The sequence below is a fragment of the Cibotium barometz genome, chromosome 17 (assembly GCF_041138505.1).
Source record: "Cibotium barometz isolate CiBa-2024 chromosome 17, ASM4113850v1, whole genome shotgun sequence".
In the NCBI taxonomy this organism is placed as follows: domain Eukaryota; kingdom Viridiplantae; phylum Streptophyta; class Polypodiopsida; order Cyatheales; family Cibotiaceae; genus Cibotium; species Cibotium barometz.
In genome coordinates, this window is record NC_141062.1 from 7,319,830 (window position 1) to 7,338,870 (window position 19,041).

Sequence of the window (19,041 nt, forward strand, 5' to 3'; positions counted from 1 at the left end):
TGTAATAAAGTAGTTTTCATTGCACATGCACATAGGGAATGGGGCCTAGGCACCTGGGCTTAAGGACATTTACATATATACTTTTCGGGGGCCTTGGGCTATATTAAGTATAGGGCTCATGGACATTGTACCTTTTTTTGATCATTATACTTTCATGAGTACACTTACTCTTTTGGAGCTCTAAGCTTCCATGGTTTTCTTGCATTATCTTAATTAGAGAGCCTGCAGTTTCAAATATCAATTCTTCAAGCTCTTATTTCTTCAAGATCAAACCCTAGATTGCCAAATCTTTGACTTCTTAAAGGAAGATTGCAAGAAGAAGATTGTTGAGCAGAGAATCAAGGTTGCTGTGTAGAATTTTCCAGATTGCTATGTAGATTTTAGATTGCTGTTAAGAGTATTACAGATTTCTGTGTGCAAAGTCCAAGTTTGTGCAGTCTTTTTGGAAATGTGTGCAAAGTATAGTGCATAACTATTGTACCAGTTATAGATTTCAAGAAACCCTAACCTTGTTTTGTAGTGAAATTTCTTGAAAACTTATGTAAGACTTCAAAGTTTGGTGAAAGATATTTCAAAAATGAGTACAAAATTTGTTCGTTTTTTAGTCTACACCAGAACATAGCATACCTTATGCCATTTTATGCAAAATTTGGCAAAGAAAGTGTTGAATATTTGCAGAAGAGAAGACAATTTGTAGAAGAGAAGTCAATTTGCAAGTAGTTTGATGAATGCAAGGAAATTCATGTTAGTTTGGTGCAAAGATGACATTTCTTTGGGCAGGATCACTCTTCGATTTCGAGGATGAAATCATTGTAGGAGGGATGGTTTATAATAAAGTAGTTTTCATTGCACATGCACATGGGGAATGGGGCCTAGGCACATGGGCTTAAGGACATTTACATGTGTACTTTTCGGGGGCCTTGGGCTATATTAAGTATAGGGCTCATGGACATTTTACCCTTTTTTTATCATTATACTTTCATGAGTACACTTACTTTTTTGGAGCTCTAAGCTTCCATGGTGAACTTCTCCCTCTTGAGAAGCTATGTGTGTACTCCATTATGAGTGCAATAGGTGGTACTCCCTATGATGAGTGAGACATCTGTGTACTCCATGATGCTAATGAGTGCAATTCCCTAGGTTTCCTTCATTGCAATGGGCTAAAGCAAGCACCACATGCATGGAGTAACATGATTAGTAGGTATCTCATTAGCATTGGATTTCATATGGGAAATTTAGATTCTTCACTATATGTGAAGAAAACACAGAATGATATAGTGGTGATTTGGATTTATGTGTATGACTTGATAGTCACAAGTGATTGTGGGAATGACATTGCCAATGTGAAGGCATTATTGAGTAGCCATCTCGATATGAAAGATTGAGACAATTGATGGGGTGAAAATGGAAGGCTTCATCAATGGTAGTAAACTAAAAAAGTATCTGACTCTAGATATGCTAGCTCAGCAACATAAAAAGAAATAAGAAAATATAAACAAGGAAAATTTGAAAAAAGAGGCTTAGGAGGAGGCCAAGGCAAGGGAGACTAGAACTTACCCTGATAGAGGAAGAGGACCTAGAGATTTAACATGCAAGGTTAAAGGTAGGTGTGTCTATTTTAGGAATTTGCACACCTTGCATTGCATTAATTAACATGGGGGCTAGTCATAACTTGATCTCATATGAAACCTAGGAAAAAATAGGACAACCTAAGCTAGGAGCCAACAAGAGCCAAAAATCCAGAGCATACACTCAAGAAGAGCCAATGCTTTAGAGGTATTTAGAGTTTCTATATCAACTAAAAACAATCCCTTGCCCGGGAAGGTATGTATGGTGCTTGAAGATATGATAATGGAAGAGATATTGCTAGGAAGAGCTGGGATTCATGCATCGAGATGCACTAATCAATTCGATTAGTGCATCAAGCTTGGATTAGTGCATCGAGATGCACCATCAACTGGGCTCAGAGGACGACACAACTCCAACATGATGGGATGTCCTACACCATGCCATTATGGGAAGAAAAGGATGATAAATTAACCTAGGATATCCAAACAAGGCCCACCAACCTAGTTCTCATGTTGCCAGTGTCTCAAGGAGATGCCAAGGAAAATCTCGAAGTACCACATCTAGAGAGCAAGCCAAAAGAAAAATCCACACAACAAGGTGGGTCTTCAAATATTCCAAGGTAAAAATAATGGGTGCCTAAAGAACTCTTGAGAAGTCAGGGGTACTATACAAGGTAGATAGATTTGGATACCGAAGCAACATGGGAAAATGAATAGGAATACAACTGCTAATGGGAAGCCTCTACCACGGCAGCCCAAAACAAGAACGAACCAGTCAGAGCCAACACCACAAAAGTTATGGATACCGGTGAGAAGTCTAGAAGCCCAAGGATACTATCAAGGAAACAACAAAATTTGGATTCCAAAGACAACAAAATGTCAAAACAAAAACAATGGAATAAACCTTGAAAGGGGAAGGTTCGAATGGAATGGCAGCCCAAAACGGTACCCAACAGTGGCATTGAGAAGCCACAAGAACCTATGATGAGCCACAAGAATCTTCTCAGATAAAAGTCGCACCCACCCCACAACATGAAGTAAAACATAAGAACATAATCCGGAATACAAATTGTTGGAATACAAATTGTTACCACAAGAACCTATTGATGAATCAATGGAGATCTTAATAAAATGGATGGAGCACGAACTTTATGGTCCAAAGAGGAGCTACTATGTTTATATTATGATATTAGGTCGAGAGGATGAAACCATGTTAACAACCTATGAAGTTTGTTATTTTAATAGGAAGTTTGGCACTATTGTAGATACCACAAAATGTTTACATTAGTAGTCTAAACATGGCTTTGTGTGAGGGAAAACAGCAAGCACAAGTTTTAGGAAGCTAAGCACGAGAAGGATAGCCACCAAACACTCTATTTCTAGAAAATGGGGTCCAAATTGGACTTTTGGTCATTTCATATGGGGTGGTTAGAGTTGTGGTCATGCCTACCATTAATAGCAATAGCTATGAAGCTTTAATTCATATTATGAGTGCCATTGCCAACTATCCATAGACCCTATATGCTAGTCCTTATCCCCACCATCATATTCAAAGCTCTCCTCCATTGTGCATCAAAAGTCTAACCTAGGCCCCTTTCAACCTTTAGCACCATCCTCCATCACGAGCTTACACTTTAATACCATGCCAATAAAAAGTTCAAAAGTTGATTTTCATGCTTTGTATATGATGTTGTGTTGTGTGTAAGTTGAGTGTACTCTCATGCCAAAAGAGCTTAAACTTTTGCAAGTGTTACACCATAAATCCACCGATTGTAATCTATTAATGGTTTTAAGATCATTTCCTGACATGATTTCTAGAGTACTTGATCAATTCTTTGATTGAAAGAGCCTTGCATTTTATTCAAGGCCACAATAGAAAGGAAGGCTCTAATAGAAAAAAGGATTTGTATAGATTTTATTTCAAGAAGAATAATACTTCTGATTCAATAAATCATCCTTGTAAGGTGAATTTTTACCCCATTATTATTTTGTATATTAGACCATTTTGGGTGGGAAATGGACCTCTCAAATGTCCATGCTAAAAATAGAGCCCAAACAACTATTTAAGACTAAGTTGAGTGATGTCGTTAGTGCTATATTATCATTTCTGTTGTTTTTATTAGCTATCCTTTTCAAGTCAAATACACATTTTCTAATTCCATGAAATAATTAAACGCTAAATATAAATCCCCCTCCAAATGCAAAAGGCTAAACCTCTCCAACAATTATTAAAACCATCCAACAAAAAGTTTGAATTTGTTATTCAAGTTTGTAGATTATAATTACCTTGCCCCTTGCTACAATTCTATAACCACATGTGTGTGTGTATGCACCCACACGTGTGTGCACATGCATGAGTGTGTGCGTGTATTTGTTTGTGTGTGTGTGTAGGTCCATGTATGTGTGTGTGTGTGTGTGCGAGAGAGAGAGAGAGAGAGAGAGAGAGAGAGAGAGAGAGAGAGAGAGAGAGAGAGAGAGAGAGAGAGAGAGATTTGTGATTTGAGTCACATGAAGCAATGCCTTATTCTTCACAATTTTCTAGGCCCGAATGCTTCGTTAGGGAGAAGCTTAGGCTTTTCTGTTACTTTAGAAAAATGAAGAAACAAAAGTGCATCTTATAACCTACTTGCTTTTTTCTTTAGAATCATTAGGTTGATTTTGAGGGCCTTGCTTTTTTTTTTTTGGGTTAATGAGTGCTCTAGTTGATATTCCATTACTTTTGATAATGGAAACTAAAAGAAATGACTGATTTTGAAACTCTACTTTTTTTCATTTGCATAGAACCAAGCAAAAGTACTTTTTGATGAAAGCACTCTTTTTGCCTGCTTTTGAGAAATAAAAGTATCATTTGATGTGACTCTTTACTTTTTTGATTGATTTTGTCCTTGAGTATTGATGCCTACTTTTTCCCTTGATTTTGAGACTTTGCTTTTTGTGGTGGTCTTAATAAAGCAAAAGTGTTTTTTTCACCATACTCTTTACAAAAACATTCAAACTTTGAGAAAGCAACATCCATCGATATTCCTCCCTATCTCTTTGTGTGTGTGTGTGTGTTCAGAGGGCGGGGGGGGGGTGGGGATATAAATGCCTCTTTATGGATGTATGTGTGTTATGTGTTCGTGGGCATGGGCATGGCAAGCATGGGTGCTTGTGTGCAGGCATGCATGTACTTGTGCCTGGCTGATTGAGTTATAATGGACACTGTGTATTGCTAGTGACTCAAATACTGAGTATGCAATAACAAATTCGCTATCACACACACACACACACACACACACACACACACACACACACACACACACACACATTTTCTCTCTCTCTCTCTCTCTCTCTCTCTCTCTCTCTCTCTCTCTCTCTCTCTCTAGAACACACACACATGCATGCACATGCACACAATTAATTATAAAGGATAATTTTATTGATGTGTCATCATCGATATATTGATATCCTTCGTCTATGTTTAGCCTATTATCGTTTTATTTCTACACTAAAATGGCCCATTAAGGTCTTTGTATTCCAAATAGTTCAAGCTTGAACTATTTGGAACATAAAGACCTCATTTGTGCATATATTTTTTACGTTTGTGGATTAGTCTCGAAGAAACTTTTTTCCTAGCTAATGAGAAAAAGGACAAGGTTGGAATGGGATTGGGTTTCTTTGATGAAATTCCTACAATTTGATAATATATGATTTAACCATTAAAACAAATTCATCCCTTTTCTAAAGGGCAAGGTCAAAACATGCTAAATGCTATTTTTTGGGGGTGCTTCACGAGTGTTCACAGAAAAGAACTTTTCTCAACACACCCTAAAACTTGAGTCTTCAAAATTTTGTAGCTCCCCCCCCCTTTACCCTTCTTGAATTTGTAGACTTTTGGAGCTAACTAAAGCATCTTTAAAATTTGGAGATGTGTCAAAAATTGGGAAAAAATAAAGTTTGCAAGTAAAAACGGAAGTAGAATCTTAGATTAGTGCTCGATTTTTTTAAAAAACTCATAAAATTAAAGGCAATGCTTAAGCTTAACTGGGATTTAAAATCACTAGAAATCATACAAATGTCGAGATTTATAACTAAAATGTACAAATTACGGCAACGTGGAATTCTAAACGAGATTTTTGAATTTCAACCGGGAAAATTACACTACAAACTGGGTTACGTGAGCACTGATCTAGATAGTTTGGAGCTGTGAGTGAACACTAGGCAGTTAAACAATCTTTGTGGGCCTAGAGGAGGAGATTTTTTTTTTGCTTTTGTGGGTGGGTGGGTGGTTAAAATGTGAAAAGCAAGAAAGTAAGTGGGGAAAAGAAAACAAATAGGGGCGTTACTTGCTTTTTCAAAAAGCAGGAGTGGGAAGAATCTTAATGCTTTTAGGAAAAGCAAGCGTGGAATGGGCTGGGCCGTCCGATGGGGTTAAAAAAAAGAAGAGGAAAAGCAAAAGCAGGAAAAAGAAAAGAAGAAGGGGAGGAAATGCTTTCCAGTTACTTGCTTTTGACGCCACTGACAGCTGGCCGGCCTCGTCGGTGGTGGTCCCGGCTTCTTTTTATTATTATTTTTTTCGCCCTGCTTTTTCTTGCTTTTCGTCATAAAAAGCCGCGTTTCAGGAAAAGTGCGCACTCCCATATCAAATTTTTTTTAATATAAATATCAGTGAGTTGCATTTGGGGAAAGCCCAAAAAAAAAAAAGAAACGCATCTCCGTTTCGAAACGCGAAGGTAAAGCTTGCTTTCCCGACGGCGATGGTGGCCATTTCTGTGTTCTTTGCGTTTTCTTGCCGTGGATCGTTAAGCCCTGTTAAACTTAAGCCCTTATGATTGACTCCCTTCCTCCCCTTTTGCCTTCGGTGCAGGAAGCTCAAAGCTCGGTAAATCAGTAAACCCTAGAAAACCAGACCCCTGTAAATCCTAGAGAAGCAGACCTGTGTGTGTTAACGCTTAAAAATCAGACCACGGGAGAAAACAAATAAAGCAGATTGCATTTTATTGTTGCCAAACCCTAAAACTGCCTCTCGAGGTATGCTCTGTCTGATTGGTATGGTGCCGTGCACCTTCCTTTTTTTTTTGGGGTGAAAAAAACAAATCTGATTCTTCCATCTTGCAGCAAAAAGCATTCAATTTTAGCAGAAAAAGCATTGGCCACTAAACCCCAGCAAAGAAGAGATGATTTGGGCAGAGGTTTCTCACTGAACCCCTGGAACCAACCACACAAAAACTGGTTTATACAGGTAATCATGTTAATCCATTGCTATGCCTTTAGCATGCCTGATCACATACGGGGTTTTTGTTTTCTAGTGTGAAACATATGTAAACTGAACCCTCATTATGCAGAGATTTTGCCGCATTTCTCCAGCAGGATTGGATCAAAACAGCCCCTGCACAGTGCTTTTTACTCTGCAGTAAGAAATGTTGAAAGAGGAACATTCCCTGCAACCACGGAGTGCAGATGCAGCACAGTCTGATGATGAGCTTCAACACATCTTGATTCCCGCTTGCGCCCTTGGTCGGGAGTTTCTTCAAAGATATCGTGCAGCTAACCCGCAATTACAACCTCAGTCGTATGGTCTTGGTGGCGGCGGTGGTGGGTGCAGTAAACGCAAGAGTTGTCCATCATGTCTTCAATGCATGGAGAGTAAGTCCCCTGATCTCAAGCCTACAAACCTTCCTTCAGTGGAGGGCTCTGCACAGATCAAGATGGCAAGACCGATCTCAATATCATTTGGAAAATCTTCTCAGCATGCCAAGCTGTCTGCAGCCGAGAATACCGTCCCTTTGATTCAGACCTCCCAGCATATGCAACCCCAAGTGATGGAGAGCCCTGTTATGATCAAAGCCTCTCAGCATCGTGTGATCAAGGCGTCTGCAGTGGAGGATTATGCAATGATGAAGGCATCTCTGCACACAATCAAGCCACCAGTAAGGGAAGCTCTTGCCATGATTGAGGACTCAGAGCAGACAATCAAGCCCACCACAAGGGAGGAGTATGCTGTGATCAAGAGCCCTCAGCGTGTGATGAAGCATGCAGAGATGGTGGATTCTGCAAGAATGAAGGCCTCTGAGCTTGCAATTGTACCCGTTAGAACAGAGGCGGCTTCTGAGCATGCGTCTTCATCAGATGAGGCCTCCGAGGCTGCAATGACCCCTCCTCAAATGGATCCTATCAGCGTTCCCAATCATGTGGTCAATCCTTCCCGATCGGAGGTTTCTGCAGTGGCTAAGCCCCCTAAGTATGCAAACAGCACTCCTATGACAGTGGATGAACCTATACTGTTTGATGATCAGGGTCTTTTTGATTTTGTTGTGGCCACGCGCAAAATACCGGATGGAGTCAGCCTTTCGAACTTGGATTGTGCCATGCAGAGAAAGCTCCTCCTCCACTACAAAAACTATTGCCCTCCTTGCCCTCACTGCAACTGCAATGTATATGTCAAGTTCCGGTACTTCAACAACTCTAGCAAGTCCAGCTTGCTGCAACCCAGATACACTTGCCGGAACCCCGACACCTGCTTGACTGTGCAGGAGAAAACTGGGAAGGCCGGCAGCAGAGATTTCACACTTCCAAGGCCCAGAGATGCAGAAAATTATGCCGGAGGACAGAGAACTCTGCCGAGTTTCGTCAACCATCAGCGTGCCAATAGTCTGCAGGGGAGGGCAGTGAGGCAGTCCCAGATGATACCGAGGTCGGGAAAAAAGCGTCCATCTCATGACTTGAATGGCCCCTCAGGACCCTTTGAGAGGAGTATAAAGCTTCCAAGCACTACTCTTTCTCTGCAAACCCTGGAAGGGTCAGGGGCAGGAATGGATGTGGCCGGTGGCAATAACCTGCGGACAGCGGAAACATCTAAGGCCAGAAGCTTGCAATTGGTGAAGCCTACAGAAGATTCCAACAGTTCTTCGTCTACCCAAACAGCAAGTGATGAGCAGACTGGCATCAATGTGAGGTGTCGGGCCGAGGCAAGCTCAGAAAATGACAGACTTATCGTGCAGCCCATCAGTGTACAGAAGGTGGCTCCTACTGTCAGCATTTTAGAATCAGGTACTACGGACAGACCGTCTAAGGGGAAAATTGCAGAGGTCAAGATCTGTATGTACATAGATCTATCTAATTCCTCTCCATGTTGATAGGTTTCTAGTCCCTTCCTTTGCTTTTGGCCAGAGAATTTGTGCTGTTGTGAGCGTCATATCTCCAAAAAATCTACTGAAGCTGCTCATGTAATGGCAATACAAAAAGCCTACCCTCTTCGTACTCCTTACATGGTTTTAGTGGAAGTGCAGTGAATAACTGTGTAGATGGGCTACCATGCCAATGGGCCCAAGAAGACGCGATGTTCACTGTGTCAACATCAACTGGATCAGAACAATGTGAATGTGTACCTGCATACTAAGGTAGTACAGTATCAAAAGGAGTTAGTGTTTGCACCAAAGCATCTTCTAGAAGGTGCTTCCTTTATGAGGGTGAACCTGGACTAAATCATCAATCATCTCTTTCTATGTCAGCCCTCCCACCCCCCCCCCCCCCGCACCCCCCTCCGGTCAAAAAAAAAAAAAAAAAAAACCAAAACCCAACCCAAAAGAAAGCTCCCAGCCCATGTGCATGTGGGCAGCCTCCACAAGGCTTGATGGCCTCAAGTTGCGTATCACTACTTTTTTTCTGCATCGGTACGCTGTTCTGCTGAACATAGTTGATACCCATGTCAACCTTTTACAGACAGATGTATTTTTGGCTACCCTGGATTCTTGTCTATGAAGTGATCATTGTGTATTATTCATGTTTCTGTGTATTGATGTTTTATGTGGAACCATGTTGATGAGGACATGGCAGTCTCTGGTGGCATGAATAGAGAAGAATTTAATCAATTTGATGTTTGTTTTTCTATACAACTATGTCGATGGTATGATAATGGTTTTCCCTTGTTCTTGTGTATGATGTGTATCGGTATTAAAAGTTCATGTGAAACATTCTTAGCTGCTTTAGGTTCTCCAGTGTTTTGAGGGGTCAAATTCTGCACGAATGTTCAAAGGCTTTATCTCAATTTTAGCCTCGAGACTTGTTGCGGTTGCGCCACAACCTGCTCAAAGCTTTTCGTTGCAAAATCGTTGTAAGCCACAAAAGCTTTGGACTCATGGCAGAGTCATCGCCAAATACGTGCAGAGTTGTGAATCAGTACTCTTTAAGATTATTATCCTACCCTGCTGTTACGATCAGACAATTGGGCGTTGGCAACCAGATTCTACTACTACCAGATTTTACTACTACCAGATTCTACTACCACAGACGCATAGCTCTTTTAAATTGAATTTGGCAAGAGTTACACAAGTTCCAACTCACGGAATTGGTTATTTTGATGGACATCGAGGACAAAGAGCCCTTAAATTTAAAAGAGGCTAGTGATGCTATTATTGACAGCCATAGAGGATGAAGTTCACTCAATGGAGGTTGCTATGGAGTTCAAACAAATGAAACGAGAATTTTCTTCAAAGAAGAGCTTAGTTGAGCATGCATGACTCTCCAAAGTCTTCTCTTTATAACAACTCTGACTCTCCAAGTCTTCTCTTTATAACTCCTCTAGTTGCATGGCTCTTTCATCTTAATAAGGAGCTTTGTACTTTTGTTATTTTGCAATGACAACCTAGGTCGGAGAGCTTAAAAATTGTACCCCTTATTCTTCCACAAGCTTGTCCCCATTGCAAACTAATGAATGCCCGAACAAGGTAACAAGTCCTTTACTAAGCTTGCCTCCTATCTGATCGAGGTACACCTCCATCACTATGATGTAGCAACTCTTGGCCTCCATGGTTATGTAGGCACAAACTAGAAAATGTTATGTTGCAAGCCACCACGAAAACCTATAACACTTGGGGGGTGGTACCTCCCCCCGCCCTGCCTCCCCATTTTGAACCATTTCAGGGGATGGACACAAAGATGATAATGATTTTCGCTGCCGAGCCATACCTCTGGATTCATCAAGCCCCCAGCCCGTATAACCTATTTGTTCTTTGAAGTCGATGTGTGCAATTTACAGAAGAGTAATATATGCAGAATTCATTATAGCCCTAGTCATCATATTTCACTTCGTCGTCATTGCACTTTTTCTTTAAAGCCGTTTAGTACACGATGGGAAGGTATTGGTAAATGCGATAGTATTGATATCACGAAAAGCGAGAGGCCTTCTTGGATAGACTCTGGAGAGTGACTTCTTACAGCGTGGGGTTTGTAAAAGGAAGTGTGCCCAAAAATTGGTTTCAAAAACGGCTTCTCCTACCTACAATCGACGTCTTGAAATGGACCCCTGCCATGCTTTCTCTTGAGACTCTATAGGACGATTCTCCTTGTCAACTCATAATCAGTAGTCGTCGTCGTAGCTGACGAGTCTACGTCCATTCCTGAGTGTCGGGTATTATCTATTTCCCCACCACCACCCCTGTGGCCGTCACCCGGAATCTGTTCAAGTGTGTTTTTTCACACCTAAACTCCTCCACCACCCTTTTCTACATGTCCATTCAATACTTAAAGCAGGCAGGGTGAAGCCTCGTAAGCTACCCATTTCGTCGAAGACTTTTCCTGCCAATTCCAAATAGGTCATATGACGGTATGGTGTTGACTTTTCAAAGAGAGTCTTTTTGTTTCAAGGAGGCACATATGGTTGCAAAGAGATTGCTTACAAGTCCAATACAAAATTAAAACAAAAACAAAGAAAGCACCAACTTATTCCATCAAATGTGGGTCTATGCACATGGAGGATCCTTGGTCACCTAGTGGTGGGCCAAAGCAACCAGTCCTCGTTGTGCCTCGACTGTGGTCACCACCTTGAAAACCTCAAAACAGCCTAGATTGTTGAAGAACGAGCTAAAAAAGGCTCAAAATAACCCTTCAATCTTGCTCAAAAAACAAGCTCATAATTGTATCATAATTATTCATCCATACATCATAGCATAATCATCCGATTTTCACAATCAATTACTCAAAACAATTATCATGAGGGAGAAAAAATCACCAAGAGTGTCAGCTATGCAATCAACATGTAGTCATGTACCTTAAAATCTTGTAGCCCTCTTCAAAAGAAGGGTAGTAACTATTCAAAAGAAGGTAGTAATTGTTCTCATTAGTTAATCTTTCTCTAGGTGTACACCTAGATTTGAGACATAATACCTTATTGATTCTTGTTCTTCTTGCTTAATGTTGTATTGTTGAGCTATGAGACTCCATTTATGCAAAACTTGGTATAAACACATTCTAAAACCTAATGAAATTAACTTAAGAGATTGATACCACTGGTGCACCTTTCTATATTGGTTGCTTAAGCATCCATAGGTTTCACGCACTGATTCAAAAATTTTGAGGCGTTGTATGTCATCACCATCACCTATAAATTTTTGCATGAGCTTTGCAATGCTGTAGTTTAGCTTGTGAAACTCTTGAAGGTGGAAAAGCCATACCCACTTCCTAGCAAGCCCCCTTTATATTTCTTCAGTCATCCTTAATAGATCATTGGGTGTTGTGGCTGCTACATGTGGGGGTGGTCTTACAATTCCTCTTGATAAGATTCCTGATTCCCAGCATCACCCTTCTTAAGGTGGTTGCACCTCTTCCAAATCCACCATGGGTTGCTTCATGAGGTAACCATGTAGGGTTCATGACAGTGGGAATATGGCACACCATGCCATCTATAGCCCTCCAAATTAGGCTCTATTGTCATATCATGATCTAGTATAATTACATTTCTCACATAGTCACGAATGAGGGGTTTCTAAGCATGGCATTGATTTTAGACCTTGTGTAGACTCGTTCCTAGGGTGGCTTGTTTGAAGCTTCACCCCCTAAGTTTGTTGTAAACTGTATAGGCAACTGTGTTTATACCTTCTTGAGATTATTAAAGAATGGGTTCGAAAGGTGGCATCCGAAAAATGTGGCATCCCTTGCTCTATGCTTTCATGTCAAGCATGGCTATTTGATCCCTATCCAAACTGGGTCACTTTCTTTTCCTATTATCTTGCTGAATCAATCTAGCCCATCTCTCTCAGACATTTCTCTCTTGATTCCCAATTGCAATATTTCTTGCTCCAAGACCTATATTTGTAATTGGGCCTCTTGCAGTCTACTCTACGTCCATTTCTTCAATGGTGGGGAAGAACATCCTCCCCACCCTTTTAGCACTTGCGGTATCTCTCCTGATCCTCCTAGGTGTGGGTTGTGGAGTGAATGTCAATCCACTAGCCTCTTGGAATGTAACAGTGGGCAAGAGGTGCTAATTGGACACTAGCCCTATTGTGTGTGTGTTTCCCTTTCGTTAGCTCGACCCATGTCAGTTGTACTGGCATTTGTGTGTGATTTAGCTAGAATTCCTAACATTCCTCATCACTTCCAAGAGGTTGCCGGATATACTTAGGGATGAGGCACCTCAGCCTCCAAAATCCTCCTCATTGTGGGAGACCTCAATGGAATCCTCTCGCTACTTAACATATCAATGGAATCTTATCTCCTCCTCAAACCATAGACTTAAATGAGTGCTCAACAGCACAGCAGATGACTAGATAGGCCCAAAGATGTATTGATGAGACGATCCTTAGTAATTAGATGCACTATTCTTTGGGGATATGTTGTCAGCAAACTACTCATCCTAATCTCAAGTGCATGTAATTGTACAATAAGCAAAATTCACACTATACCAAAATGGAACTTTTATTGAAGATTTTGATCTAACACACCTCAAGATGGATGTGGTCAAGTGTTAATGTTGATGATCCCAGATATTGATCCCAATTTTCAATCCTTCCATTGGATTTTGATGCTAGAGTCACCATGATCAGATAGTCGTGCTTATGTTCCATGATTGCCAATCACGCCGTGATCATCATGAATCTTCTTTAATGCATACTAATTAAAACAACAACTAAAAGCACAAAAACACTGGTTTTCTCTTCTCTTCCTCCTTTCTTTTCCAGCCTTATCTACTTCTCTAACACACATAATATTGCATCAAGAAGCCATGTTTCTAGGAAAAGGGGCTTGAGTGTGGGCAATGGTGACTCAAAAAGGAGTAGAAAAAGAACCAGTGGTGCCAAAAATTTTATTGCTTGTACCTCTCTTTAGCTTCACTAGTTGGTGCTAGCTTCTTCTCCTTTTCGAATCCCACTCCTTGCTGTCACCTCAAGGAGCTCCGCATACATCTCCAAGGGATATCACTCCTCTTACACTCTCTCACACTCACACAATGGACAAGAGGCATATACATCAAGAATCATGCACACTACTCTCAACTCTCTCTCTCTCTCTCTCTCTCTCTCTCTCTCTCTCTCTCTCTCTCTCTCTCTCTCACATACAAGATTAAAGCACAAGAAATCAAGTAGATGAATAAGACTCAATTTGCACAAAGGGTGAGTCTTTTGATTATTGGAAAAAGTTACTTATATACATATGGCACTTATTCACACTTGGGCACCCGAAAACTTATAGTAGTGAGATAGGTCATTGGCCAGCTTTTCTCATAAAACAAGATTTTATAGTGCCGCTTATGACACTTATTACAAGACATCTCTCATACATAGAGAAGAGATGTATAGTTGACCAAAATGGCATTAACAATAATTCATATATAGAGGCGCCACCGAAAGGAAGACATCTTAGAAGGTGGTTGAGGCATAAGCATTATTGTACCAAGCATGATAACTTGTTATAATGGAAACCATGAGTGGTGGCTAAGATATGTCAAAGCCACTTACTTGAGGAATTCATTGATAATTGGAGAGAAGGGATGAACAAAGTTGTTTTACTAAGGGGGTAAGACCAAAGAAGTACCCCCGCTAATAAAAGAGAAATATGGGCCACACCTCTCCAAGCTTGAGAGCTAAAAAAATATAGTCTTGGCTAAGGCTAAGAAGGAATAAGTAAAAAAATATAGTCTTGTGGCTGAGGCTAAAAAGGAAGCCAAGAGGTTATGGCACAGAAGGAAGAAGAAGTGAGACGGCTGGTTCCTGAGTATTTCAAATCCTATAATATTGGTAATAGGATCATCGTTTTCTTTAGAGACCAATTCTCCAAGTAAGGGAATGAAAGCATTTCTTATGATGGCCCCTTAGAAGCGAAAGAAGTAGACCCATCTGAACCTGGGGATGATCCCAAAACCACTATTCATCATTACTAAAGACTTAACTTTGGAAGAGGTGAAAGAATTGAAGACCATATTAGGGAGTTTGGAAAAATCCCAATACATTGGGAATTTCAAATGGTGGAACTTTTGAATCTACTTATTAGAGTATCTTGAGCACACCAACTCCAAATGTATCGGTGATTGTGTATACTAGGGCCTACATGTCAAGAACTTTCAAATCCCCATACTTTGGGAATCTACTTATTAGAGTATCTTGAGCATACCAACTCCAATTTATTGGAGATTGTATATTTAGAGCCTACACGTCAAGAGCTTTCAATGATGTGTTACATGAGGCATTTTGACAAAATATTGATAGGGTTCACCGTGCTCCCTATTTGTGAATCTTTGCAAAGTGGAAATTGGGAATTTTCAAACTCCCTAATATGTTGGAACTTCTTCATGAGTTTAAGATTTATTTTGCTTGGAAATACACATATATGAAGGGGATACTACTGTAAGTGGTGCAACATACTATTCCTGTTCCTATCATTGAAGGTTCAAGTCCAACCAGGCAAAGATCTTACTAAATTAACCCTAAATATTTAACAATCGTAAAGGAGAAAATTGACAAACTCATTACACCAGGGTTCATCTATGAATTTAAGCATACTGACTAGGTATGCTTAAATTGACTAACTCATTACACCAGGGTTCATCTATGAATTTAAGCATACTGACTAGGTATCACCTATTTTGTCATTGTGCCCAAGAAGAATGGGAAGCTAAGGGTGTGTGTGGACTTAAAGAATGTCAATGTGGCTACACACAAGGACAACCACCCCTTACCTTATACTGAACATGTTTTAGAAACAGTAATACTCGGGTTCATCTATGAATTTAAGCATACTGACTAGGTATCACCTATTTTGTCATTGTGCCCAAGAAGAATGGGAAGCTAAGGGTGTGTGTGGACTTAAAGAATGTCAATGTGGCTACACACAAGGACAACCACCCCTTACCTTATACTGAACATGTTTTAGAAACAGTAATAGGAGCTTAAGCATATAGTTTCTCAGGTATGCAACCAAGTGTCTATTGCCCTTGCCCAACACAAGACCGCGTTTTGTGATAATGGAAGGCAAATTTGCCTCTAGGGTTATTACCTTCAGACTAATAAAAACTCTAGCAACATTTCAATTCTTGATGTGCATGACACTCAAGGATTACCTACAAAAATGGTTGGGAGAATTCATAGATGACCTATGTGCTCATTCCAGATGGAAAGATCGTCTTGTGCGCTTAAGAAAGATGTTACTAAGATGTCGATCCTTAAACCCATTGAAATTTCTATTTTGGGTAAAGCATGGAGTTATATTGGAACACTTCGCATCCTAAATTAAGATACTATGTGTCCCAATAAAAAGCATGGAGTTATATTGGGACACACAGTATCCCAAAATGAGATATCCATAGATGAGAGAAAAGTCAATTTAATTTTGGAACTACCTCCAATTATAAACTACAAGAGAGTACAATGTTTTATGGGACACGTCGACAATGGTTTATCATATTTTATACAAAAATTTTCAAGCCATGGAATATTAATAATCTTTAAACTGAAGAGTGCCAAAGATCTTAGATGAACCAAAAAGTGCCTTGGAAAGTTCATCCATCTCTTGATACCTCCTGACTAGGACTTAAATTTTCATGTGTATATTGATGCTTCAAATTTTTCCATTGGTTGTGTGTTGATGCAAGTAGGGAATACAAGTTAGATTACTCTATTTGCTTTGCTACCAAACAATTTTATGCTACGAAAATGTACAAACATTATTTATTAGCCAACAAGTTTGCATTCGCATTCTTTGTGGACCACCAAGCGCTATTATATCTTGTCGACAAGCTTTGCATCATGTAAAGGATTACAGAATGGTTGCTTTTACTCCTGGAATTGAACTTTTTGGCTATTGTAATAAGGAAGAGATCACAACATGTTTCAGTAGATCACATGTCATAAACTCCTAATGGTGATCCCCGCGCCACTGAAATATCCTTACATACACCACCTACACTATCGAGTGCATAATGTTATAAGGGTATGATGGTGGGACCCGCACACACGTGTGTGTGAGTATAGTATAGAAGTAGGAAATCCCAAAAAAAATCTTTGCTTTGTTTATTTCTTTCCAAGGTTCTTCTCTTTCAGTACTAGCTACTAGCTAGACCAGAACATGGGTAATGCTTAGCTTTCTTTGCCACAGTGATGGCACAAGTCTACATGGGAATCAACAGCTTTAGCATATTTAGCTAGTGCTCTTTGTTCCCTCCTTTGAAGTGATGTAGATCACCATTTCTAGTAAATCTCTATCCCTTTACCACCACCTTTTTCCTTTAAACTTGGGCATACGTTACATTGCAGTCATGTTGAGCATGTAAATAGAAGCGATCTCCTTGCCATCCAAAGTGGCATAACATGTGCCTATCCTTGTAGAGATAATATCCATGGTTGGACATGTATCCAATTTTAGAAGTAAAGCAAACTCTAAGCTTTAAATTCTTTATCCAATGTTTTGTTAAATTTAAGGCACATGTTCTTTCATGGTTGTTATAGCCATAATGACTATCTTCGGCAAAAGGGACTCTGCTTATGGGATGAGTCTTCCATGTCCACACATTTACTTCTAAATTTTGTTCCCTTTCTAGATGTAAACTTTTGTGTGTGTCCCAATCGTGGACCAATCTAGCTTCTCTTCTACTTAAGATGTAATCATAAGAGGTTGGATATTATGCAAAAGAAGTTCATCACCAAAAAAGAGTGAAAAAAAACTTAGGAAAAGAGTTTTGATTTTGAGATCCCGCAAAAGTTCCATGGGTTTTGCAATGGACTTGTTAGCCAGCTTCACACTTAGAATTGTGGTGTCCCCATTTTTTCTAGCATTGCTTGGTGATGATGTTGACCCTATTCAAGATGGTGGTGACTTTAATATCGTTGTGTTTCACATCGGTAGTGCATCGTCACTCTTAAAGTAGCGACCTACTTGTTTTTACAAGCATTTTAGGGAGAGCCTTTCATTTTATAACTTCCCTTGTAAGCTCTTCCCCTTCTAGACTTGTCTAATGAGTTTATTGGCAGTAGCTTCTCAGTCGCTCTTCCATGTCTTCTCTTAGTCATCCATCTATCCAATGCTTCAAGTCCCTCCATAGGCATGGGCTTCCTTCAAGTAGCTAATAGGGATCTAGAAGAGGAAGGTGAAGAGACCAATCATGTCCCATGGGGCATGGATTCTCTCACTTTAATAACATCACGACTACGATGGTGTATGAGATGTGTAGTACTAGCCCTTCTGAGAGTGGAAATCTCAAATAATCTCCAAAACCTTGGAGAGAATGGTATTGAAGCTCATGTCTAATGGATATTAGCCTAGCTTTGAGTTCTCCTCTTGGAAGATTATGGGGAAGGACTTGTCAATGTAAAGATGGTGTCTAGAGTAGGATTGATTTTGATAACTACAACTAGTGGAGGCTTACACCTAATTTCTCTTGGCATGCTTTAAGCAACTCTTGAGAAGCTTCTAGCTTTTGCTCTTTTCCTCTATGGGGTTAGGGTATTCTACCAACTTTTTAGTAGGTTCATTGGGGTTATGAAAACTTCTTCTAGTTCATAGGCTGGCTCTGTAGAATCATCTCCTCCTCCTTGGAGGATGATGAAGAAATATTAGAGGTGGTGTCCTTGCCTAAGCATGTCTTGAAGTATCATGCGATCATTTCTTGGCTCTGCATCTTTGGGTTTTTAGGGTGACCCTTACTTGCTCTGAAACCTCTAGGTAAACCAACCCTTCAAGATAGACCAAAAATAGGAGACTCATTCCATGGTCATTATATGAGTCTAACATAACTGTTCGGACCTCTAATCAATATTTATAGTGCATGCAACATAGAGACTCACACCACTTTCATTAATAATTGTATAAATTATACCAACAAGCTGTTGGATAGTGAAGGCGAGAACTTAAAATATGAGCCTCCTATAGCATGAACACTTTAAGGATTCATTCATTATGGGACAAGGTTTGCATGATTGGATGGTGCCAGAATTATCTATATTTAAAACAAAACCATTAGTGAAACCTGCTCGCCTTGAGCTAGAGTTCCCCTAAAAATAACACCTAGTTGCATGGCTAGTCACAAGGTTTTATCTTGTAAGACATGGACCTCATTTGCATGATTGGACAATTTTGAAATTGTCTCTATTTAAAACAAAACCAATAGTGGAATAACATGCTTGCCTTAAGCTAAAGTTCCCCTAAAAAGAACACCTAGTTGCATGGCTAGTCTTGGTTGACACTAGGGATAGTCACAAGGTTTTATCTTGGAAGATGTGGACCTCAT

The 19,041-nt window shown here is 40.0% G+C and overlaps 1 protein-coding gene across 4 annotated transcripts; it reads left to right on the forward strand.

Moving 5' to 3' along the window:
- Positions 1-6,190: 6,190 nt before the first annotated feature.
- Positions 6,191-9,311, forward strand: LOC147629627 (uncharacterized). Of its 4 annotated transcripts, none has more exons than XM_086811130.1 (4): positions 6,191-6,280; positions 6,415-6,578; positions 6,666-6,789; positions 6,893-9,311. In XM_086811130.1, the coding sequence occupies exon 4, from the start codon at positions 6,968-6,970 to the stop codon at positions 8,681-8,683; it is 1,716 nt and encodes a 571-aa protein (XP_086667256.1). In that variant the 5' UTR covers positions 6,191-6,280; positions 6,415-6,578; positions 6,666-6,789; positions 6,893-6,967; the 3' UTR covers positions 8,684-9,311. The 4 variants fall into 4 exon arrangements, with proteins under 4 accessions (XP_086667256.1, XP_086667257.1, XP_086667255.1 ...); XM_086811131.1 differs by having other exon boundaries at positions 6,915-9,110; XM_086811129.1 differs by having other exon boundaries at positions 6,279-6,578.
- Positions 9,312-19,041: the final 9,730 nt, after the last annotated feature.

Excerpts from the sequence above, each read along its gene's own strand:
- LOC147629627 (XM_086811130.1), top strand. The coding sequence starts at position 6,968 with ATGTTGAAAGAGGAACATTCCCTGCAACCACGGAGTGCAGATGCAGCA.